Genomic DNA, 25,848 nt, shown 5'->3' with positions numbered 1-25,848 from the left:
CACACACACACACTTTCTCTCCCGAGGTCACTTAGTGCCAATGTCACAGTCAAGAAAACACATTAAAATTTATATGCCAAAACACAACTTTATCTCACTTATTCCCTGTCCTTTTGACAGACTGTTGAATGCAATTACACACTTTAATTGAAATAAACGAGTCTGCGTGTGTTTGTGTGTGTGAGGTAAATTTGAAATCTCAAGCTAGAAGACTTTTCACCAGTGTACTCTTGTCATTTTGTACATTTCTGTAATAAATCAGTCTAAATGTTTAGAACTGAAATGCTGCAGTTCACAGTTGTGCCAATAGATGGCAGTATGACCTCACAAATAGATTTATACAGCCAAACATACACAGTTAAATACACACATCATATATGCTTTCCTTTATACATTGATATCATTTTTAACCTGATATTGACGCTGGTAAAAAAAAAAAATCAATTAAATCTGAAACTTAAAATTATCATTATAAATGCCTCATTTTAAACTATCCTTAGAATAAGCTCTCTCTCTCTCTCTCTCTCTCTCTCTCTCTCTCTCTCTCTCTCTCTCTCTCTCTCTCTCTCTCTCTCTCTCTCTCTCTCTCTCTCTATATATATATATATATATATATATATATATATATATGAAGAGTTCAGATGCAAAAGCCTCTAAGTGCCATTTGAAATTTTCTTCTAAAATGATCATTTTTATCAAGGTTGTATATTTAAGTTCAGTAATTTCACTTAAATGGCAATGAAGATTACCTATTAATTGTCATTTAAGTGAAATTACTGAACATAATATACAAGTTTGATAAAAATCATCATTTTAGAAGAAAATTTCAAATGGCATTTAGAGGCTTTTGCATCTGAACTCTTCAATATATATATATATATATATACACCATGTCATGTTAAAAATAATATATACAGTAATCAACATTTGAAGTGAATCAAAACCTTTCATACATTTTGAACAATAAACATTGTATTACCTGATTATTAATTGTATCACAACTTTGAACTTTTTTGATCCACTTCAAACGTTGACTACTGTAAATTATTTTTAACAACATGGTGCTAAAAAATACTATTGCCAGGATATGTGCCAAAAAAAAACTCATAACATCCATAAATGTATTAACTACTTAAGTCGTTGTAACTTATATTTCTCCTTTAGAAATCATCTTTATATACCATATCCTGAATGATTAATTAATTACAATTAATTTATTTGTAGTGTTTGCATTTTTTAGCTGATATTTTATGCATTATCTACTAAATATCCCATCAATACTTTCACACTGCAGTTGCACCGTTCATGCACCAGGGGTGCGCAAGTGAGCAGACTCTAAACCCCGCCTGCATTCCCTCCCCCTGAGCTTGCCCCTCCCACTTCCTGCCGCTCTCCCCGCCCCCGTCACACCACACCCTGCCATCTGGCACTGAGTCACCCCTCGCTCGCCCCCCTCTCCTCTCTCTTTGCTCTCATTCCTTCCTTTCCACACAAAAACAGGATGAAGGGCCCCTTTCAGCTCGAGGTTACCCTCGGCAACCGGAGCCCTGGAAACTCCCCGAAACACACACACACACACAATATGATGGGCATTTAAAGTTTAAAGGGACGGCGTCTCTCGTCAGCTGCTGCTGTGTTTTACATTTAAATCCCCAAACAACGAACACCTGCTCTGTTTCTTTCTCTTTCTCTCCTGCATCTGTCTCTCTTTCCTTCTTTCTTTGTGTCAAACTCTCAGAGCTGCACTTTTACTGGGAGAGTTGTTTTCTATTAGATTACTGAAGTATGGAGTGTGTGTGTGTGTGTGTGTGTGTGTGTTTGCTGACGAGTACATTCCCTTTCTCTCAGGAGGAGAAACATTCTTTCCTTGAGGACTGCGTTTAAAAGTGCTGGCGTCTTTTTTGAACTGATCGGATTCTCGGAATGTTGGAATGGATAGAACAGAAGTTTCAAATTCAAAATCTGTTACTTTTGAATTTGAAACTTCTGTTCTATCCATTCCAACATTCCGAGAACTGGTTGCTGCTGTAAATCAGGCGTCGTGTTTATAACAAAAGCCTCAGTAAATGTAAGAGATGACTGATTGATTCCTGAATAAGTGTCATTCAGGGGACTTTAAGACTGCTGTGTGTCTGTTCATTAGACTATATAAATTATAAATCCAAGTTTTAGTATAACGTTTAATATAAACTGTTCCCCATATTTCAAAACTCAAACTCTCTGAAAGGGGAAAGTTTGGTGTTTTGCAATAAGTTTAGTGTGAGTTTAGTCTGCAGTGTGTGTGTGCTCCACTAGAGGCGCCAGCGCTCCACCATAAACTTCTACAGGACAAAAGAGGCTGTCAGCAATACACTAAAAATAATCTGGAATGAGAGAGAGAGAGAGAGAGAGAGAGAGAGAGAGAGAGAGAGAGAGAGAGAGAGAGAGAGAGAGAGAGAGAGATGAAAGAACAAAGTTCCTCTTTGTGTGATTGTATTGAGTTGTGGTTGGTTTGCCGATGAGGTGGAGTTCACTTGCTTACACTTTAACATGCTGGACGTCTGTGTGTGTGTCTCTCTCACTGTGAACTCCATCGCATAAACTCTTGCCTTTTATGGGAAAAGAAGTGTGTGTGTGTGTGTGTTTAAACTGAGATCAGGAGTTCCAGAAACAGCAGACATGATGTCTGTGCCTCTCGCTCGACTATTAAACACAGAAAAACAATCATTTTAATGGAAGACAGACAAAGAGACGGACTGAAGTGGAAAGACAGCTGGACACTTACAGAAATAACCACAAGCTTTCTGGTGTGTGTGTGTGTGTGTGTGAGAGAGAGAGAGAATAGTTTAGGGTGTTTATAGTTACTCTCATCAGAAGAGAGCTACATGTGACCAAACCTCCCTTTAGAAATAGTTTCATCTTTTGGATTTATATAATAGTATGCCAGTGATATGTCCTCATTTTGAGGTGTGTGTGTGTGTGTGTGTGAGCTCTTTTGTATGATGCAGGCTGGATGCCATGAGAGGAAGATAAAAGCCCGAATGGATGAATAGACCTCAGGCAATACACAAATACAAAAGACAGCAGGACATTTACAACACAATCCAGAAACAATAACATTAAAGAGACACACACACACACACACACACTTGTAAATGTAGTGTTAATGTAACACAGATGTGCTGTTGTCATGCTGCAGTTTTCATTTTGACCTGCAGAGGCGCCATTGGCTCATAAATGAGTTTTAGAATCCCGTCTGTGTGTGTGTGTCTCTGTGTGTGTGTGTGTGTGTGTGTGAGAGAGAGGCCAGCAGCCATTTTGAATACAGATCCCATTTTATGAATCACAGGCAGTGATTTGCTGAGGCTATGGCTGTGTGTTCACTGGCTGAGCACATAATCAATCACACACACACACACACACACTGACCCACTGACAGACATTTCAGATCGCATTATGCTGTTGGCGGATTCATGGTCTCGTCCTCTATCTAGTCCTCACTCTCTTTCTATTTAGTTTTCCTTAAAACTTGATGTTCATTATTTATGAAGCACATTTCATGCACAATGTTGTTCTGTGCTTTACAGTATGGGACTTATAAAATAATCATAAAATGCATAAAAGTAGAAATAATATGCAAGAAGTTGCAAGTATATTAATTCGTAGGTATTTTAAAATTATATGTTTATACTAGGGCTGTGCAAAAGTTAATTGCGATTAATCGCATCCAAAATAAAAGTCTGTGTTTACATAGTATATTTGTGTGTGCTGTATATAATTATTTTGTATATAAATACACACACATGCATGTATATGTTTAAGAAAATGTGTTATTCCTATATAAAATATTTATATTTATATAATATAGATTATGTATTTATATATATATATAGAATTTAAGCGCAAATAATTCTTAAATATATACATGCATGCATAGGTATTTATATATACAAAATAATTATATACAGCACACTCAAATATATTATGTAAAACAGACTTTTATTTTGGATGCGATTAATCGCAATTAACTTTTGCACAGCCCTAGTTTATACATTTAAATATAGTTAATGTGTTCTAAAAATATATATTTTGGAGTAATTTAAGAGATTAAGTGAATTCAACATAATTAGAATAAGATAAATTAACAGGCAGGAGATTTACAGGAAGAAACGGTGAAAAATACATTAACGAGTATACCAGAAATCCTTGTCCTTGTGTGAAATAGCTTATAAATCATAATACGTGATGCTTTTTGAAAATGTAAAAATGCAGAAAGGTTTCTGTGATGGGTAGTGTTGAAAAACATGCAGTTTGTACAGTACACAAATCACTGTGTTTATGGAAAGTCCTCATAAAACTCAACGTGTGTGTAATGTAATCTAGAGCAGTTTCACTCTCTTAAGCGTTTCCATATGCTGCTGTAACTCAATACACACACACACACACACAGATGCCAGAGACAAATGAGGTACCGAGACAGAAAAGGCTGAAAATGGAGAGACATTAGAGAAGGATAAAGGACAGACATGGACAGAAGAGCACAGGCCAGATTGCAGATAGAGCTGAAGATGTTTATCCGATCTTGATTGTGTTTCATGCTGTGTGTGTGTGTGTGTGTCCGTGGTCCTCTGGAGACTCGTCAGCAGTGTGAACTTTAGTCTTCACGTTTCATTGAAGCTGTTGAACGTTTGACTCTCCACCCTGACATCTGACCTCTGACCTCCTCCTGCTCCCTTCACAGTCTGTCTTTAGAACAGAGATGCCAACACACGTGTGTGTGTGTGTGTGTGTGTGTGCAGAGTTTTCTTTCTTTTTTGAATTAGATATTTCCTTTGATCAGATTAGTCCAAAACATTGATTTAGGAAAGAAACAGATATTTGATGCTCATACTAAGTGCTCATATATGCCTCTAGACACAGAAGGATTACATTGGCGTTTGATCGAAATTGAACATTTATGCAAAATAAATTAGAAAAGTCTCGAGGATTAAAGGGATACTCCACTTTTTTTGTAAATAGGCTCATTTTAACCCACCCCCCCCCCCCCCCAAGTTAAACAGTTGAGTTTTACCGTTTTCGAATCCATTCAGCCGATTTTCTGATATTTAGAAGAATCAGTAACCAGAGAGTTTCTGGTCTCATTGACTTCCATAGTATATTTTTTTTCCTACTAAGGACGTCAATGAGACCAGAAACTGTCTGGTTACTGATATTCTTCTAAATATAAGAAAAATCGTCTGAATGGATTTTAAAACGGTAAAACTCAACTGTTTAACTCTGGGGGAGTGTTAAAATGGGCCTATTTCCAAAAAAAAAGTGGAGTATCCCTTTAAGGCCATTACTGTTTGGAATGCAAATGTGCAGATGGGGAAAATCTAAATGTTCTCCCCCGAACCCCACTAGACATATGAATTTTCAAAAAGCCTCTCAATTAACATCAGTTCATAACTCCACACGTATGATAATCATCAAACTATTAGAAAATTGTTGTTTAAAGCAGTATTACATGACCTGTTGACATAGACACTGATTTCACTGCTTGACGTGCCTCATCATATCCCCAAAAACCCACGTAACCTGTATGAGACTGTGCGGAAACATCATTTCAGCATCTTAAAGGGATAGTTCACTTTGAAATTAATTTTTGGTATGTTTTATCTTACCTCAAGTACATCTAAGATGTAGGTGTCTTTGTTTTTGCAATAGTTTCAATTTTGATGTTTTTAGGTCAAACCGTTCTTTTCTGTCAGGCATATAATGGAGGTCTATGGTCACCACCTCAAAGAGCATGCACAGAGAAGTCCAAATTAAACATGATTTAATGACTCGTAAATGTAAGGACACATTGATGGCCTAAGACACGAAACGAGCGGTTTGTGTGAGAAACGGTTTGACCTAAAAATATCAAAATTGAAACTACTGCGGAAACAAAGACACCTACATCTTGGATGCCCTTGAGGTAAGCTAAAACATACCAAAAATTAATTTCGAAGGGAACTATCTCTTTAAACGCACATGAGCACTTACCCCTCTCTCTTTTGTGCATTTCTAGTTAAGAAAGATCAAGAGGGATCAGATGAGAAGAAAAACGCTCAAAAGAAGAAGGTGAAGGAGCTGAAGGTGCTCGACTCCAAAACATCCCAGAATCTCTGTGAGTATCAGCCAATCCATTCACATGAGAAATATCTCACTAGTTTAACAGTCATGTATAGTGTTGTGTGCTCAACTGTGTGTGTGTGTGTGTGTGTGTGTGTGTGTTGCAGCTATATTCTTGGGTTCAAACAGGATGCCTTATGAAGAGATGAAGAATGTCATCCTGGAGGTCAACGAGAAAGTTCTCTCTGAAAACATGGTGCAGGTATGAACGAGTGTGTGTGAAAGCGCTCGTATTGATTGAGTGGATCTTTGATGTCTATTTGATATTAAAGTTCAGTTTATTTCTAAACTCCAGTGAACCACACAACTTGAAAGCAGGGGTCAGTTCCCGTGCTTCTGGACCGGCCGAACTTGAGGAAGCAAACTGATTAACCTGTTATCATCTGATTTATGTACAACCAGACGGTTTAAACCCGGTCTGGATGATCAGGACCCTGACGCGAATTTACACATTTATGATGATCATACGACGCCTCCTCGCTCGCTGCTTTGTCGACGGCTTGTGTTGCCAGATTGTTTTTTTTTTTTTCGCTACATATTAAGGCCTGTTTACGTGTGTTTTAGCCGGGTTTTAGCCTAGAAATCTGGCACCCTATAGAGAGCCTAAAACCCTCCCCTTCCGGTCGACCACCATGGGACCTTATTTCAGAAAAATATTGTATGGTAGTCAATGGCGAGAGACAACAAATATTTTGATCTGGTTTGAATTGTGCCCTGAATTACACATATGATGTTTGTCAATTTAAAAGATACATTTTAAAGTAAAGAAAGTCGCAGTTTGATGTAAAACCGTTGAGGTATAAGACTGTGAAAATATGTAATTACTAGGGATGGGCAACGATTAATCCAAAATAAAAGTTTATATTTACATAATATATGTGTGTGTGGTGTGTATAATTAATTTGTATATATAAATACACACACATGCATGTACATATTTAAGAAATATTTGCACTATATTTATACATAATTAATATTATATAAAAATATAAATATTTGATATATTAATAACACATTTTTCTTAAATATACACATGCATGTGTGGGTATTTATATATACAAATTAATTATACACACTACACACACATATATTATGTAAACACAAACTTTTATTTTGGATGCGATTAATCATAATTAATCGTTGCCCATCCCTAGTAATTGCAAAGACTACAAACCCCAAAGGCGCACATTTTCTCTCAATGAATGAAGCTAATTTTACTAAGGCTAACGTCTGTCATTGTTTCTACAGTCTTACGTTATAATCGTAACGTTACGCCGTCACGCCTGAGTCCCAGACCACACACACACGAGCAGCGGATCTCACTCGTTGTTTCGTTTCCTGGGAGATGTAGTTCATCGAGCGATTTTCACATAAAACTAAATGTTACTCTTCTGTTTTATGACAAACTGCGACGTTTTTGACTTTCAGAATTATCTTTTAAATTGACAAACATCATATGTGTAATTGAGGGCACAGTTCAGACGGAATAAAAAGATAAGTTGTCTCTCGCCATTGACTACCATTCATATTTTTTTACGAAATAAGGTCCCATGAGCCGGAAGCGGAGGGGCGGGACTTAGGCTCTCTGTTGTACGAAGTTAAACTGAGAGAGCGTGCGTTCACAGACACCAGAAACGTTCATCAGGCAGTAATAAAGTACGTTCAGTTCACGTTCGCCCCAAAATATTTAAAAAAAACTATCGTTCTGGCACAACACTGTGGTAGGCCATCCTAAATGGACAAACCCGGTGAAACTGGTGTCTTCTTCTCTAGCGGTAAACCGCTTGTGTGTGTGTTTCAGAGTTTGCTGAAGCTGCTGCCGGAGCAGGAACAGCTCAACACATTAACAGAGCTGAAAGATGAGTACGAGGAGCTGGCTGAGTCGGAGCAGTTCGGAGTCGTGGTGAGAAACACACACAATACCGACTTGTCCAAAACACAACCACACAGAGACGGAGACTGAGAGCACGTGTGTGTGTGTGTGTCTCCAGATCAGTTCGGTGAAGCGTCTGAAGCCCCGTCTGAGCGCCATCCTCTTCAAGCTCCAGTTCGAGGAGCAGGTGAATAACGTGAAGCCTGAAGTGGTGGCGGTGACGGCCGCCTGTGAGGAGCTTCGCAAGAGCGAGGGATTCGCCAAACTGCTGGAGCTCACGCTGCTGCTGGGAAACTTCATGAACGCAGGATCGCGCAACGCCAAAGCTTTCGGATTCAGCATCAGTTACCTGTGCAAGGTGATGTCCTGATCTGCTCACGTTGACAAATGCCACTTAACTGTCACCGTCCCACAGGTGGGACGCTTGCCATTATATTTTTAGAGCAATAATATCTTAGAAAAGACCTTAAGTAATATTGACAAACTATATATCATTTGAAAGCTTACAATCTCTACTTTCCATATTTGGTGACTGATTTTCAAAATAATTTAGACAGGAGCCGTAATTTATCAATTTGCAACAAGAATATTTTCATACTCATAAAGCGCGTTCAGACCTTTATTTTGAAATAGCAATGAACATGAAAAATCATGAAAAAAAAGTTAGAAACCTCAGTTTGATTTCATGCCAAGAGTTCAAAAGATAGCATACATTAAATTATTTTTAGAAAAAAAAGGTTTGAAATATTATGAAAAAAATATTTGTGTTATGGCAATAAGCTATAACGCGCATGCGTGTTCTTTGTATGTGATTCCTAGAGGTTGAATTCATATCAAAATCTGCCAAACTTCCCATACTACTTCTGAATAGGATTTCTACTTCATAAATTGTGTGAAATTTGTGAAAATAATGGTTCATATCACTCAAAACACATAGAAATGGAGGCGCCCTTATATGGGCTGTAATGGAGTCTGGTTGTGCCCTAGTGGAAGCGTTCGGTACTGCGCCCAAACTAAATTTCACTGAAAGCTCATTTTTTGAGATATCAACCAAAAATTTGAAACACAACTTGTTCAGATTTTTGGCTTTGATTTTTCTGCAGTTTTAGAGTAGCCCAGGTTTTGAAAATATATATATTATATAAAATATGAATAATTTATTTTTTTTACATTGTACGTTTCTATAAACTCAAACTTCTATAACTTTTTTTCTGTTTCACTTTCTTGATTTATTTCACTTCAAGAAAAATCTGCCAAATGTATTCTTTACAACAAGACCAATCTTACGTCTATATTCCAAAGCATTCTTGAATTACAACCATTTAAGTTTGAAATAAGCATTGCCATGTCTATTCAAAAAAAGGGGGGGGGGGGGGTGACCGTTAAGAGGTTAACACATTCGTTTAGAAATCAAGAAATCAAAAAAGGGCATAAAACGTCCCATTTAACTAATGTTAACAAATAGAAGTTTACATTGTTACCAACATTTGTAAAGATTCTCTCTATGGGATGGTTTTGTGTTTGTGCCTTTTATTGTGCAAACATTGTAAATTAATTGCTAGTGAGAACACATTTTGTACCTATTTTGTAGAAAGTGCCTGATGTGGTAAACAAATGTGTGTATGTGTGTGTTTAGTTGCGAGACACTAAATCAGCAGATCAGAAACAGACTCTCCTGCACTTCCTGGCGGACACATGTCAGGAGCAGCACCCTGAGGTCATGGCCTTCCCAGACGAACTCATCCACGTGGAGAAAGCCAGCAGAGGTCAGTCTCAGTCCCGTTGTCCTGTCACTGAGCATGCTTTCCTTATTCTATATACACTACCATGCATTTTAAAAAAAGATATTAATACTTTTATTCAGCGATGATGCATTAATTTGATCAAAAGTCACAGTTAAGACATTTGTCATATTACAAAAGTTTATGTTTCACAGTTTCCACAAAAATGACGCATCTTTTTCAAACGTTGATAATAAATCATCATCATATTATGATTTCTGAAGGATCATGTGACCCTGAAGACTGGAGTAATGATGCTGAAAATTCACAGTTTACAGTATATTCACATAGAAAACTGTTCTTTTGAATTTTGAATCGTAGTATTATTGTGTTTTGATCAAATAAATGCAGCCTTGGTGAGCCTAAGAGTCTTCTTTCAAAAATGGTCAAACGAGATATGTTTTTTTATGTCTCTCTCTTAGTGTCGGCGGAGACGCTCCTGAAGAATATAGATCAGATGGGAAAGCAGATTAAAAACCTGGAGAAAGACATTGAGACGTTCCCCCCTCCGCAGAGCGACAAGGACAAATTTGTGGAGAAAATGACCATATCCTTTATTCCCCCTGACAGGAAGTGTCACTTTGGTTTCCACTGTCATTTCTGCAAAGAATAATGTTATATAAATACAGTGTCAATGACCCATTGTGATATCACATCCTGTTTGGGTTCTAGTTGAAGTGTGCCGTCCCACGAGCGTCCTGTGAAGTTCATCCATTAAGGAAGTTTGGGAGAATGTTTGTTTTAGTACTTGCTCTGTTTGGGGAGATACTTCAAGACCTGAACCGCAATGGAAAAAATAAATAAAAAATCTAGCATTTCAATATTAAAGTAGAAATGTTTTGATATCAAAGTCAAAATATTTCGATATTAAAGAAAAAATATTTCAATATTAAAGTAGAAATGTTTCGATATTAAACTCAAAATATTGTGATATTAAAGTAGAAATGTTAAGAGATTAAAGTTAAAATATTTCAATATTAAAGTCAAAATACTTCAATATTAAAGTAGAAATGTTTCGAGATTAATGTAAAAATATTTCGATATTAAAGTTAAAATATTTCAATATTAAAGTAGAAATGTTTCGAGATTAAAGTAAAAATGTTTTGATATTAAAGTAGAAACGTTTCGAGATTAAATTAGAAATTTTACGATTTTAAAGTCAAAATATTTCGATATTAAAGTAGAAATGTTTCGAGATTAAAGTCAAAATATTTTGATGTTAAAGTGGAAATGTTTCGAGATTAAAGATAAAATATTTCAATATTAAAGTAGAAATGTTGCGAGATTAAGGTAAAAATATTTCGATATTAAAGTAGAAATGTTTCAATATTAAATTCGAAATATTACAAAATTAAAGTTGAAATGTTTTGATATTAAAGTTGAAATGTTTCGATATTAAAGTCAAAATATTTTGAAATTAAAGTAGAAATGTTTCGATATTAAAGTCAAATTATTTCTATATTAAAGTAGAAATGTTTTGATATTAAAGTCAAAATATTTCGATATTAAAGTTGAAAAGTTTCAATATTAAAGTCAAAATATTTCCATATAAAAGTAGAAATGTTTTGATATTATAGTCGAAATGTTTTGATATTAAAGTTGAAATATGTCGATATTAAAGTAAAAATATTTCCATATTAAAGTCGAAATGTTTTGATATTAAAGTCGAAATGTTTTGATATTAAAGTTGAAATATGTCGATATTAAAATCAAAATATTTCCATATTAAAGTCGAAATGTTTTGATATTAAAGTCGAAATGTTTTGATATTAAAGTTGAAATATGTCGATATTAAAGTAAAAATATTTCCATATTAAAGTCGAAATGTTGCAATATTAAAATTGGAATGTTTCGATATAAGGAGAATAAAGTCGGAACATTACGATAATACGGTGTGTGCATTCATTCATTCAGTCATAGTGCACGTCCACTGGCTCAGAGAGAGATATAAAAGCTGATCCCTGTGTAAGTGATGTTGAATTGTGCAGTGTGTGTTTTTCTTAACGCGAGTCCTGTACAGTTTTGTTTCGGCGGCTCGTGAGCAGTTTGAGAAGCTGCAGCTGATGCACGAGAACATGGAGAAGCAGTACGAGGATTTGGGCAAGTTCTTTGTGTTCGACCCCAAAAAGATGAGCCCAGAAGAGTTATTCGGTGACCTCAACAACTTCAGGACCATGTTCCAGGTGAGATCACAACCCCACAGAAGACTGACCGGTGTTTACCTTGGATAAATACGGAAGCTTTTGTTCCCAAAATTCGGATACTTGCGTGTTTGCATCTCACAATTGTGACTTTATGCACCTCATGTAGCAGCGCAGAATAAAGCTGTTCTGTGATTGTGTGGACACTTCTGAATAGAGCCAGGCCGATATTATCGGCCGATATTTGGCATTTTCCATAATATCGGTATCGGCAGTTATAATGGCCGATAAATTAATATTTAAAAAATAAAATAAAAACGGATGAAACACGCTTCAATCATCTCTCATTGGCCTGTTATATTGAAAATGTATGTTTTACAATTTGCAGTATGATGTTATCTATTGCTAAATTACGGCTCATCATAGTCTATCTAACCACAAAGCTAGCTAATACCACTATCATCAGTGGAAGACCGCTTATGAGCTTGGAAACCACAATGAATTTTTTCTGCCTAAATAAAGTAATGATTACTGTATTTATAACTAACATATCTCTAGTTACAGTCCCTGCATTGTTAAATGCAAGTTATACTTGCGAGGAGTGAACATTTAGACATAGAGAAAAAGTATCAAACAAATCTTGTGTAGAAAAGTGAGCTTTTCTTTTACACGTGTGTAAAATCCAACAATATTTAATAAAAAAAAATATAGGCCAATATATCGGAATATCGGATTTTAAAACCCAGAAATATTTGTATCGGTATCGGCCTTCAAAATCCTTTATCGGTCGGGCTCTACTTCTGAATAACACAATGCAGTAAATGGACAAAGAATAAGAAATAAGCTGAATAACTCTAAATTCAGATTTTATAACTCGCAATTGTATGATTTTAACTTTTGTATCATGATAGATGTCTTTACTCTCACTTTGGATTAATTGAATCCACCCTTGCTGAATAAGAGCATTCATTTATTGTAAATTAAACCCCAAATTTTGAAACCGTAGTGTATTGGTATTTCTGTGCAGAATTTAGTGTGTGTGTGTGTGTGTGTGTGTGTGTGTGTGTGTGTGTGTGACATATGGTTCAGTCATCAGTCTGTGTTTAGTATATTAAAACAGACGTTTGTCTAGACCTCCTTGCATTCTCTCTGTCGTAAAGGGAGCAGAGACTCCATGTGAAAAACACACACACACACACTTTATGATCTTATCTGTTCATCATAACGCTTTATTACTTTATATTCTCCTTCAGCTGCACAAACAGAAGAAGATCTGAATCCGAGATCTCCAGTTCAACTCTTCACCTCTCTGCATGCATGTGCTTTTTTACAGCAAGCGGTGAAGGAGAACCAGAAGCGGAAAGAGGCCGAGGAGAAGATCCGGCGAGCCAAACTGGCGAAAGAGAAAGCGGAAAAAGAGAAAGAGGAGAAACAGAAGAGAATCAACGAGGGAAAGATACTCAACATCAGTGATGGTAAAGATTCAGTGTGTGTGTGTGTGTCTGAGTGAAATTGACATACTCTCTCTCTCTCTCTCTCTCTCTCTCTCTCTCTCTCTCTCTCTCTCTCTCTCTCTCTGACCTACTTTTCTTGTCTGGCTGTAGTTTAAAACTTTTGGGGCAAATTTCCATTCTCCTTTTTACTGCAGACCTGTGTAAGTGTGTGTGTGTGTGTGAGTGTGAGTGTGAGGGGTGTTTTGATAGAAAAAAAGAGGTATTAAGGTCCCATTTGTTAATATTAGTTAATTTATTAGCTAACATGAACTAAATTCGATCAATATGTTACAGCTTTTATTAATCTTTGTTGATATTAGTTCATAAAAATGCAGTTTTTCATTGTTCATGTTAAATCATAATGGATTATCTTTTGATAGTTTTTATGACTTTTATGACTAAAAATTTATATTAATTAATGCTGTAGAAGTATTGTTTATTGTTAGTTCATGTTAAACAATGTTGTTATTTCTCAGTTATTAATTTGTTTGTAATTATATAATTATAAAATACAATTTTTAGTACTTATTTATTCATTTTTTCTTTATATTTTTGTTCACTTTAAATTATTTTTCTTTCAGTTTAGTTTTAGTAACTTTAGTACTTTAACTTATTTGATGAGTGAGATGCCAAGGCAACATTTCTCTTTAAGTTTAAGTTTTTAATCTAGTTTTTATGTATGTATATATTTAATATCAGCTTTATTATGCAAGTGCCGTGCCACGAAAACTGGTAACTTATGAGGTTTGATTTGCATACAGGTGGCTGATTTGAAAGTCAGTTGAAAGAACACACACACACACACACAAACACACACACACACACACAGAGACACAAGTATGTTCTTTCTGGAAGACTATAGAGATCTGCATGCATCTCTCTCTCTCTCTCTCACACACACACACACAAACACACACACACGGTTCATAGAATTCTCAGGGTTAAATATTTTAAATGTTTGGCCTCGACATTCCCACATTCTCAAACACACACACACACACACACACACGTTATCTTTAGTTTAGCAGTTAAACCCTGAGGATTAGATAAATAAAAAATGTTTCCCACATTAGTCTCCGCAGTTCCTGTGGGCGGTCAGTAGGTGTCAGTGTTGAGTGACAGAGTCTCTGTGTGTGTGTGCAAACAGATGTCCGACAGATGTCCCGGCCAGTACTGTGACGATGCTCATAAGAGTGTGTGTAATGGCTGATGATGGTGTAATGCAGCTCATGAGGGACACTAAAGCGCTTCACTAACACACAGGGTTCAGTTGTGTGTGTCCTTTACAAAAACTGACTGTGGTAAAAAAAGAGTTTTCCCACTAAAATACCCCATAGAGTTAAACTGTTAAAATATCAAGATTTATAGTATGATCGTGTGTGTGTGTGTATCAATAAAATATATATTTTTAAATATTAATTAAAATGTATTAATTCTAGATCCGTTTAAGTAATTTTCAAATTATAAAACGATAATAAAAAGTTATATTTAGATTTGAACGCTATATATTTCACTTTGAACACTACGTGTCATGTCTCTGCAGTTAATGTTGCAGCTGTACAATTATAATAAATTAACATGGTACCAATAATTTAACATTAAAACTCGTATTTTTCTATTTTCCAATAATATTATATGTATTAATATAATATATACATTTAATATGTAATATGTAGCAGGGAGAGAATCTCAGCAGATCAGATGTGCTGTTCCTATAACACACCTCATGGTGGTGTGTGTGCACTGCAAACCGCTCTCTCTCTGTGTGTGTGTGTGTGTGTGTGTGTGTGTAAGAGAGAGAGAGATCTAGGTTGTCAGGTCAGACACATAACCATCTGGCTGCAGATTTTCTGGGGATTACAGTGAGACTAGCAGTGTGTGTGTGTGTGTCTGTTTGGGCTGCAGGGTGTTTTCTGCAGGTTTTGGTGTGTGTGTGTTTATTGGGGGGAGGTGTGTGTGTGTGTGCTATGTGTGTTTATGGGGGGAAGGGAAATTAGATCCATAAATCTTCAACCCCATGTTGTCCAGAGAGGATGTGATTGAAACCATATGTCTACACACACACACACACACACACAACACATCCCTGAAGTCATTCACCATATCAAGTGAAATCAAGCCGCATGCTTTTAACAAAATATTTTACACAAACAAAATGTTTTCAGAGCATACAGTCCTTTCCATCATGTGTGTGTGTGTGTGTGTGTGGTTCAGTTATGTAGGTCAGCAGTGTGCATCAGTGTGTGTGAGCTAGGGGGCGCTGTCTGCTGTAACTGCTGTCTCTGAGGATGTTTATATTCCCATGATCCTTTGCTCCTCTCATCTGATGTCACTGTGGCTGAGACTTGCTCTCTGCTTCTACAAATCTGCATGTGTTTCAGCAGTAATACATTGTGTGTGTGTGTGTTTCAGATAGTGATGATGAGACCGTTATTGATGTGTAATATTAATAGTGTTTGTGTGTGTGTGTGTTTCAGATGGAGATGAGACTGGTATCATGGATGGTCTGTTGGAGGCGCTGCAGTCTGGAGCCGCTTTCAAGAGGAAGAGAGGACCACGACAAGCAGGTAACACACACACACACACACACACACATGCATCGTTACAGTTCATTTGTCAGATCTGCAGTTATTGTTGGTATTGAGGGAACACAGAATGTTGAAAAGTTTCAAACTTTCAATTGTGAAAAACTACATAGAAACGGGACACACGGGTTTGTGGGATTGATTTCCAAGGAAAGCATGATGAAATGTGTCATTTAAATTCAGTTTAAGTTGCTTTGGATAGAGTGTCTGCTTTGGATTGGTTGCTTTGGATAGAGTGTCTGCCCAATGCATCGATGCAAACAGTATTAGTGTTTTTACAGTAGCATTCAAAAGTTTGGGGGGAAAAAAGTTAATACTTTTATTCAGCACTCTAAACGTAACATTACAAATACCTTCACTCAAAAATAAATCTGTAAAATAACTGGTAGCTAAAAAAATACGGCATGTTACTGTTTTTTTTTTTTTAATTAACAGCTAAATACCATTTTGTCTGCTATATGCTGTTAAATTACAGTTTTATACTGTAGCTGACAAAACGGTATTTAGTTGTTTAGTTGTCAAAATTATTTTTTACAGTGTTTCACTATTACTATTTAAAAAAAAAAACATGTTTCTGGTCATCAAATAATTCTGGAAAAAAGTATCACAGTTACAAGCTGCATTGCTAATAATCATAAATGTTTCTTGAGCATCAGATCCTCATATTAGAGCGATTTCTGAAGGATCATGTGACACTGAAGACTGGAGTAATGATGCTGAAAATACAACTTTGATCACAGGAACACATTATATTTTAAAATATATTACCGTATTTCACCGTATTGCTGTTTTTACTGTATTTTTGAGTAAATGAATGCAGACTCGGTGATCAAAAAGACTCTTTTCAAAAACACAATAACCCAAACTTTTGAAGGAAAACATGAATTCAGTGTGTTTCATAGATAGTTTCATATATAGTTCAGATTTACAGTTGTACACAAATGTGTGTTTTATGTTTCCTCTCTTCACTGTATTTTAGACTGTGGAGCAGTGTGTGTGTGTGTGTGGATCTGTTGTTGAATGAATCCAGATGTGCTGCTATGTGGCAGTGATGACCATACACACACACACAAACCCCTCCTCATTCCCGCACTTTTAGTTTTTAAATTCAGTTTCATGGCAAACTCTTTTTCTGTTTTCACCCCTTTATTCCTCTCTGCTCATTTTTTACCTCACCATCTTATATTCCCTCTCTTTCTCTCTGTTTATTTCTCTGTATCTCTGTTTACTTTGCTGCTTCAGACTCTATATTTTTCTTGAAATCGTGTGTGTGTGTCATGAGTCATCAGTGGTGTTTGGTATTTTTAGCTTTTCTGAAGCAGCCTCCACACAAGCTATGTTCCAAATCCTAGTGAGCGCCCTACCTAGACAGCATGTTAAGGCGTCCTCGATGCATTAAAGGTTGGAGTTAGTGAGTTCTAGCCTTTGTAGATGTTTCAAATAATTTAGTATGCTGCCTTTGAAGGGAGCTGCCTATGTAGGCGGCTACACTCGGCACATGTGAGTGACTCAACCCCTCAACATATGCCACACACACATACCAACACACCCATTCTGACCACTTGTGTGTTCTGCATATGTATGCGTTCAGTCAAACACACACACAGTGTAGATGCCTTTAGACAGACCGCAGGCATGCAGTGTGGAGACAGGAGACGCCCTGTAACCTCTGACCTCTGACCCTCCGCATAATGAGTCATCAGCCAATCAGAGAGATGCTGAGCGACGGACGGCAGCTGCTGCTCGACTCGCTTACAAATTCACAAAATACATATAAAAATATGAATGCGTTCATAAAAACACCTCATTATTGATATAAAGCTCTGTTTAGTATATTAGAAGAAATAAATATAGTAAGAAATGAAGATAAAATATATATAATTAAATGTTATATAATAAATATGAATCTAATTAAATACTTAATCTAAAAAACAAAGTTTGCAGTATATGCAAATATATAAACATTCTTAAATCAAGGTATTATTTACTAAAATATTAAGTCTTGTTTTCTAAATAAAAGATCAAAATTAAGTGCTTAAAACAAAAATATGAACATAAAATAAACAAACGCATAGCATTGTAATTTTCCTTCCCAAGTAAATGCATGCATGTATGTGTGTATATATATATATTAGGGGTGGCACGGTACATGAAAAAACACCCGAACCGTTCGGTTCGCTTGTCTCGGTTCGGAGCGTGTGTGCGTCTCACGGTTCGACGCATGCGCAATGTAACCTCGTGCCCGTATGTGACGTGTGTTTTCTTTTCGCGCGACGTAAGCTTGTTCGACTTGGACCGGCGCTGCACAGAGCGACCGGTGAATAACATCACACTAGAGCGGGAACGACGGCTCCGTCACTCACTTTCGCGATATTTGATGTCATTACCGATCGCTCTGTGCAGCGCCGGTTCAAGTTAGTAAACAAGCCAGTAAAAGTGGAGTATGGAGCGCTGCAGGTCACGGCACGCGGAGAAATGGCAAGTGGGAGAGATGAGGGAGTTGGAGGATGCGCCAGCGTCCTATAAGTCTATAAGTCCGGTGTGTGGGGACATTTTTGATTTCATGTTATGGTATTTTAATATAACGTTACAGTGGCACTTTATGTTTAGATAAGAGCTTCAGTCAAATGTTTCCAAATCCTGCACTTTAATTTAAACTGAAAAAAAGGTACCCTCACTTTTTGGGAATAGAAGCATTGTTGATACTGTTTTTTGTGTTGAGGTTGAACTTTTCACTTTATGTTTATGGCCTTTGCTATTTCTATAGCCTAATTATAGGCAATGAGGTTTCATGTATATTGACTTATTCATAAAAGACAGTGTAGTTCCTCTTTTTTTCTTTTGAAAGATAGAATTTTTGTAAGAGCTACAAAAGTTGTCAGTTCATAAATGCAAGTTAATTTCTTTGTGTAAATAAGATTTGTGTGATAAAAATGCACAAGTTCTTGTAGACATAGTGATACACATTCTCCTTTTTTTTGCCAAATAAACGAAAAGCATGTCAATTTCTTCTTTCTTGCTGTGTCAAAATCTCACCTATAGCTTTCCTCTGAGATAGTCATTTTTTTATACTGTATCCTAAAGTGTGGATAATTAAGCTATATATCACATGCTGAAGTACATCTCTGGAGTGTTAAAGATTAAAAGAAAAAAATAACAAGAACCGTACAGAACCGAAAACCGTGACACTAAAACCGTGATACAAACCGAACCGTCGGTTTCGTGAACCGTGCCACCCCTAATATATATATATATATATATATATATATAATATATATATAAGCATTGTGTACACACTAATCTTTGTGTATGTGTGTGTGTGTGTGTGTGTATGTATATATATGTATATATATATATATATATATATATATATATATATATATATATATATATATATATATATATTATGATATATTTGATACATCAGGCTCATATAGTCTGATATAGTGAGCGTATAGAGCTCATACACATTTTATTCAGAGGCACAAACTGATCAAAATTATGAAATTTAGTGCAGATGCTGATATTTATATGGCAAAAATAAGTCTCATGAAATTCAAGCAGAAGGGTGACGTTTCACTATTAAAGAAACAACTTTGCCCTAAAGAGCTTCTGTATCATATTTCATTTGACAAACACAATCAAAACAGTCACACACTCCTCATAAATGTTAGTCAGGATAGACACCATATTTCATTTTGAAGTGAAGAAAAACAAGGCTGTGACAGATGTTTCCAGACACTTTCCAGTGGTCAAAAAAGTGTGTGACCGTTTTTTAGGTGTAATATTTTTTTTAAAGCACACACTAATCCGAGGACATCTCGCATGCTATTTATGACTGAAAGTATGCAATAGGGATGTAGCCGGTGTGGGTGTGTCCGTTTTTAGGCTCTTCATTAATATACACACATCTGCCGTGTCATGACCCCACACACACACTCCTGACTCCTCGACGAAAGACACACACTTCAACATAAAAGACACACAGACTCATACAAAGAGCCAGAGACGCACCCTGTGCCCAACACACAATATCACTTTATAGAGACACCAAACTCTGCCAGATGTCCACAAAACAAACACACACACTCCTTTGTCCAGCTCACAAACATTGAGACAGACACACCCTCTTTTTAACCATCCTACGGAGAGACCAACACACACACACACACACACTCCTATTGTAAGCAGAACAATACCACACACTTAATCTTGTTAGACGCAACACTTTCTCACTTGTTTTTCAGTACAAATATATAAACATTCTTAAATCAAGGTATTACTAAAATATTAAGTCTTTTTTTTTTCTAAATGAAAGATCAAAATTAAGTTCTTAAAACAAAATGGAGTAAGAAACAGTCATTTTCGCTTTATTGTTTTAAACATAAGCACATAATATTGATGCATTTTTTTTTAGAAAACAAGATTTAATATATTTTGTAATTTTCCTTCCCAAGTAAATGCATATCGCTTAAAGAGTGTTTAGAAATTTATACAAAAAAATGAAACTATACTTATGTAAAATATATATTTTTTTGTATACATTTCTAAACACGGATAAACATCTTATATATATATATATATATATATATATATATATACATACGTACATACTGTGTGTGTATATATATATATATATATATATATATAGAGAGAGAGAGAGAGAGCGAGAGAGAGAGAGAGAGATGATTTTCTGCAGTGCCAGAGGGAGCTCAACACTTCCTAACACTGTGAAATTATTCTTATTTTTAGCTTCATTATCCTGATGATAATTATCTGTGCTCTCTTTTTACACCCAGACTGTCTGAATCAGTAAGTAAGAAGTGTGATGAACAGTTCTGTTCATTAGTTTAGGATGAAAAAAGACGGGACAGGCGAATGACAGGAGAGTGTGAAGGTGGCAGAGTCTGTTCAGATGTCGATCAGTCATTATGTGGGACATTTATATAATATTTACTCTCGCTTACTCTTTCTTCACTAGTTATAGAAGTTTGTTTGTTTTCTGAAACATTGATCAGAATTAAGTGAGTTTGCAACATATATATATGCCAAAGGGATAATTAAAAATAATCTTTTTTTTTTCCCCAAAATTACATTTTCTGACCCTGCATTGGTTGATATTTTTCTTGTTTTAAAGGGATAGTTCACTTTAAAATTAATCTTTGGTTTGTTTTATCTTACCTCGAGGGCATCCAAGATGTAGTTTCTTTGTTTCCGCAGTATTTTCAATTTTGATATTTTTAGGTCAAACCGTTCTTGTCTGTCAGTCATATAATGGAGGTCTATGGTCACCACCTCAAAGAGAAGCACAGAGACGTCCAAATTAAACATGATTTAATGACTCGTGAATGTAAGGACACGTTGATGGCCTAAGACACGAAACGAGCTTACGTTTGTTCCTCTTGTAACCTCTTGTCAGATCACTTGGACGTGGCTGTGGTTACAAAAGGTAAAAACGATATAAAAACTGTTCGTTTGTATATTAAATTCATACACTGAAGACTACACAGTGTTTTAAAGTTTAACTTGATGACTATTTTGACCACTTATTCTATAATCCAATTCTGTGTTTGAAATTGTGCAAATAAATTCTGCATAGTAGCACATCTCAAAATTAGGAAGATCACGACTCAGATCATGGATTGTGATTATCTGTTATTAATTTTTCGAGATCGGCAACCCCTACTTGAATAGGATACTATTAGTATTTAATGAATAATAAACTAGGTTCAAATTAGGAAGAGAATGTGTTTTAACAAAAAAAAAAAAAAAATCTTACATGCTTCACCTTTAAACATCAAACATGTTCTGATCGACTGTTATTGCGCCTTTGCCAAACTAAAATATGATGTAAAAATAGAAACGTGGCATCATTTTATTGGTATTTTTTGTGAGCTGTAAAGGTTTATGGTCGCATCTAAGCTATAATCATTCACAGCCATAACGACTTTCTCCTCAACAGACTCAGTGCTGTCCTTATCACAGCTCACACTGGACACCTGCTGGGTAACGTGTGTGTGTGTGTGTGTAGCTTCCTCTGCATGGTTGTGATTTGCATACAGGCTGCATCATGTGAACGAAATATGACATTCTCAGACAATATTCTCATATGAATGTCTCACCGCAGGAGTGTTGTTCTGCATCCGTAACTCGAGTGTTTAACTAGTGTGTAAACACTTGGCAGTCTCTTACTTATCTAAATAAACCAGCACCAGCGCACATAAATGATGACATGTATGATATCCTACAGCTCTCTCGTGTCAGGATATTAATCTGATGGGTGATTATAGGAATATTTCAGGTTGTTTTCAATTATTAAAGGAGTAGTTCACTTTTAAAAAAAACTTTTGCTGATAATTTACTCACCCCCATGTCATCAAAGATGTCCACGTCATTCCTTCTTCAGTCGAAAAGAAATGAAGGTTTTTGATGAAAACATTACAGGATTTTTCTCCATATAATGGACTTCAATGGGGTCCAAACGGTTTAAGGTCCAAATGAGAGTTTCAGTGCAACTTCAAAGGGCTTTAAACGACACCAGACGATGAATAAGGGTCTTATTAAGCGAAACGATTAATTTAAAAAAATAAATACAAAACTTTAAGTTTTATAAGCACAAATGCTCGCCTTGCTCTGTTCATTTTGATGAACGAGTTCGAACAGGAGAATCACGAACGCGCTTCACAGAACAGAGCAAGGTGAGCATTTGTGCTTATAAAACTTAAACTTTTTAAATTATTTTTTAAATGGCTGATCGTTTCGCTTGATAAGACCCTTATTCATCGTCTGGTGTCGTTTAAAGCCCTTTGAAGCTGCACTGAAACTCTCATTTGGACCTTGAACCGTTTGGTCCCCATTGAAGTCCATTATATGGAGAAAATCCTGGAATGTTTTTATCAAAAAACTTAATTTCTTTTTGACTGAAGAAAGAAAGACAGGGACATCTTGGATGACATGAGGGTGAGTAAATTATCAGCAAAAGTTTTTTTTGAAAAGTGAACTTCTCCTTTAAGCTTATTTTGTATTATTGTAAAATATGGTGAGTTTGTACGAGTTCATTAAATTTGAAAATAACCAGGAATGTTCCCATAAAAAGGTATGTTGTTGGTTGTTTCGGTTTCACTTTAATTGGATGGTCACTTTAACATGTTTAGTTGACTGCACTCTCACTTGAGTGTTAGTAGAGTATTAGTAGACTGGTATGGATAAAGTTACTTCTAGTCAGTGTAGTGTCTGTTAGAAGAGCATCTCAGATATTAAGCAGACGGTCTACTAATACTCTAATGAGAGATGTACTTGCAAAGTTACTTATAGTCAACAATGTTTAAAAGGGACCATCAAAATAAAGTGTTTTTGACTCTTAACACCGGAGTGTGGCCTTCCCAGCATGACTTTTGATTGCGTGAAACCGAATGTTGTAAAATTATTATTATTTAGACGCTTATTTCCCATTCTGTTTCAGCCAACAATCGTCGAGGAGCCGGTCATGCCGTGACGAACCTTCTCGCCAAAGAGCTTCTTCAGGAGAGCGGCCCGTCCAGTGCCACGAAAAAGACCCGACCGAACACGGAGGACAGGAAGGACTCGACTCCCGAGGACACGGGCTCGCTGGAGGATCTGTTAGATGACGCTCCGTTACGGTCAAATTAAACACTTCCTCTGCTGGTCCTGCTGGACAAAAGACACAATGTGTTTTAAGGGACCAAATCTGCGAGGGCGGGGGTCTCGTTAAGCCACACCCCCTTGAGTGAGTCCATACGGCTTCCCATTGGCCGTCACACAGGAGGAGCGGTATCATCGTTTTGTCGTTTTCTAGCCTCTTTCGCTCTACACACATCTGTTCATTTCTCATCCGCTTTTTGCAAGATTCCAAAGATTTGTAAATAGATTCCAGAATGTTTCATTCCATTCCAAATTCCGCTTCCTGTTTCCTTTTCAGAACACTGTTCCGCTTAAGCTTTTTTTGTTGGTTGTTGACTTTGAAACATATCACGTGGCTGAATGTTTGAGATGAGTTGCGTTATTGTTCTCGAAACGCACCGTGCCAATAACGTCGAGCCCATAAATGCATGTTTTCGGTTGGTGTGTGCTTGAGGTGTTCCCACTGAGGTCCTGTAGGCCATCACGAGAGTTAAAGAAGGTCTGGGACCTGTTCACGAGATTAGTTCTCTCTTCTGTCGTTTAAATCTCCAGTCTAGTCTAAATCATTGCATTGAATTAAATATCACAGTTTATGCAAGAACAGTTTTCGGGTCGACTCGATAAAAAGTGACTTCACCACTGTTTTATGAAATAATTGTTTGCGCTGCACTGCCTAAACTTTCACACACACGGGTTGGTGAACGGCGGCTGTCAGTTTTGTGTTTGTGTGTGTGAAGTGCTGTAGTCCGTCTACTGTTTACTGCAACTGCTGATACACACTCGTTCATCTTTCGTCATCATAAGACCGATCAATGTCATGTTCAGGGTTTAACCTGTAAGAGTAAAACGCTCGCGTGGATAAACTGGAGAATACATTCATTTTGAGGGCACGACCTTTGGCATTTATTTCTCTGGTAAATGGTTTGATCGAGTTCTGCACATAGGTTTATTAAACTGGAGTCTTTCTCTTAGCAGTCTTCGCAAATATCCCCAACAGATCTTGTTCAACAAGTGGACCTTTAAGACTGAGTCAGTGACCTCAGAGTTTTGCAATATGACTTACCTGAATGAGGGTAGAGATCACTGTTTAAAGCCATAGCTCTGACTGCATCCGCACGAAATCCTGAGAAATGTTCTTCCAGATTATAGTAGATTAAAACCTATGTATGTGTTTATGTAATGTGTGTTAACTCCACCACATCTGAAAGAGCTTGAGAACGTCCTGTGTTTTTTCCCACCCCCCAGAGTTTTTGAAGCCAAATTTCCAATTGTTGAGATTTTTGTGGACTAATTTTGAGGACCCTGCAAGCCGACAGATTGTGCTGAAAGGCTTCACGGGTGCTTGTGCGAGTATACGGTTTCACTTTGTTGGAAAAGCTGGATAAAGATCACTGGAAAAACAAAGAGACTTTGCGTTTTCTTTGTTTTGATGTTTTTTTATGAACAGTTTTTCTGTCATTTTTTATTGTGGATTGTTTTACTGTAATAATAGAGATTGTATTGGTGAGATCCATTTGGTCAAATTGTGTATATTGCGTTTTGACTGTAGAGATGTTTATTATGGTTATCTCTGAACCTACACCATTAAATTCTTTAATACTGTTTCTGTTTTAGTGTGTTTTTCTGTTTATGATCACATTTTGCTATGTAAAGTTCTGAAAAGGCCCACAGAAGAAAAGAAAAACACAACCCTGGCCTGCAAGACAAAATTGTTAATAATTAAATTGTTTTGGGTCACGATTGTAGTAATGGAGAAACTATATAAACTCCATTCATAATGGAATCCATGGATCTATCAGACTTAAATGTAGCTCCTCATTGCAGTACATGAGATCCAGGGGGCGGAGTTGGATACGGCTCTAAGGGGTGGAGATGGATAGGATTGGGGTGGGGTTAGGATCAGGGGGCGGAGATGAGTAGGTTTAGGGGTGGGGTTAGGGATCAGGGGGCGGAGTTGGATACGGCTCTAAGGGGTGGAGATGGATAGGATTAGGGGTGGGGTTAGGATCAGGGGGTGGAGATGAGTAGGATTAGGGGTGGGGTTAGGGATCAGGGGGCGGAGATGGGTGGGTTTAGGTATATGTAAGGTGGGAGGAGTTGGATCTGGATCCAGGGTTAGGGATATGGTAAGGATCCAACTCCTCCCCCTGGATTTCGTGTTCTGCAGTGAGGACCATCTCGAATGTAAAGCCATTATGC

General features: G+C 36.7%; 1 protein-coding gene across 2 annotated transcripts in view; it reads left to right on the top strand.

The window, feature by feature from the left end:
- The window catches only part of diaph1 (diaphanous related formin 1), a 126,222-nt gene extending 100,971 nt beyond the window's left edge, over positions 1 to 25,251 (top strand). For both annotated transcript variants that reach the window (XM_089135103.1, XM_089135102.1), the window contains 10 exons: positions 6,032 to 6,130; positions 6,243 to 6,337; positions 7,937 to 8,038; positions 8,127 to 8,366; positions 9,645 to 9,774; positions 10,212 to 10,337; positions 11,809 to 11,972; positions 13,264 to 13,405; positions 15,901 to 15,990; positions 23,471 to 25,251. In XM_089135103.1, the coding sequence (XP_088991229.1) occupies positions 6,032 to 6,130; positions 6,243 to 6,337; positions 7,937 to 8,038; positions 8,127 to 8,366; positions 9,645 to 9,774; positions 10,212 to 10,337; positions 11,809 to 11,972; positions 13,264 to 13,405; positions 15,901 to 15,990; positions 23,471 to 23,658 (1,376 nt within the window). In that variant the 3' untranslated portion in view covers positions 23,659 to 25,251. The remainder of the gene's footprint in view (positions 1 to 6,031; positions 6,131 to 6,242; positions 6,338 to 7,936; positions 8,039 to 8,126; positions 8,367 to 9,644; positions 9,775 to 10,211; positions 10,338 to 11,808; positions 11,973 to 13,263; positions 13,406 to 15,900; positions 15,991 to 23,470) is intronic.
- Positions 25,252 to 25,848: the final 597 nt, after the last annotated feature.

Source organism: Pimephales promelas, chromosome 9 (assembly GCF_988280905.1).
Source record: "Pimephales promelas chromosome 9, fPimPro1.hap1.1, whole genome shotgun sequence".
NCBI classification, from domain to species: Eukaryota; Metazoa; Chordata; class Actinopteri; order Cypriniformes; family Leuciscidae; genus Pimephales; species Pimephales promelas.
The sequence above is the reverse complement of the archived record's forward strand: the minus strand, read 5'-3'. Positions and strand labels throughout refer to the sequence as shown.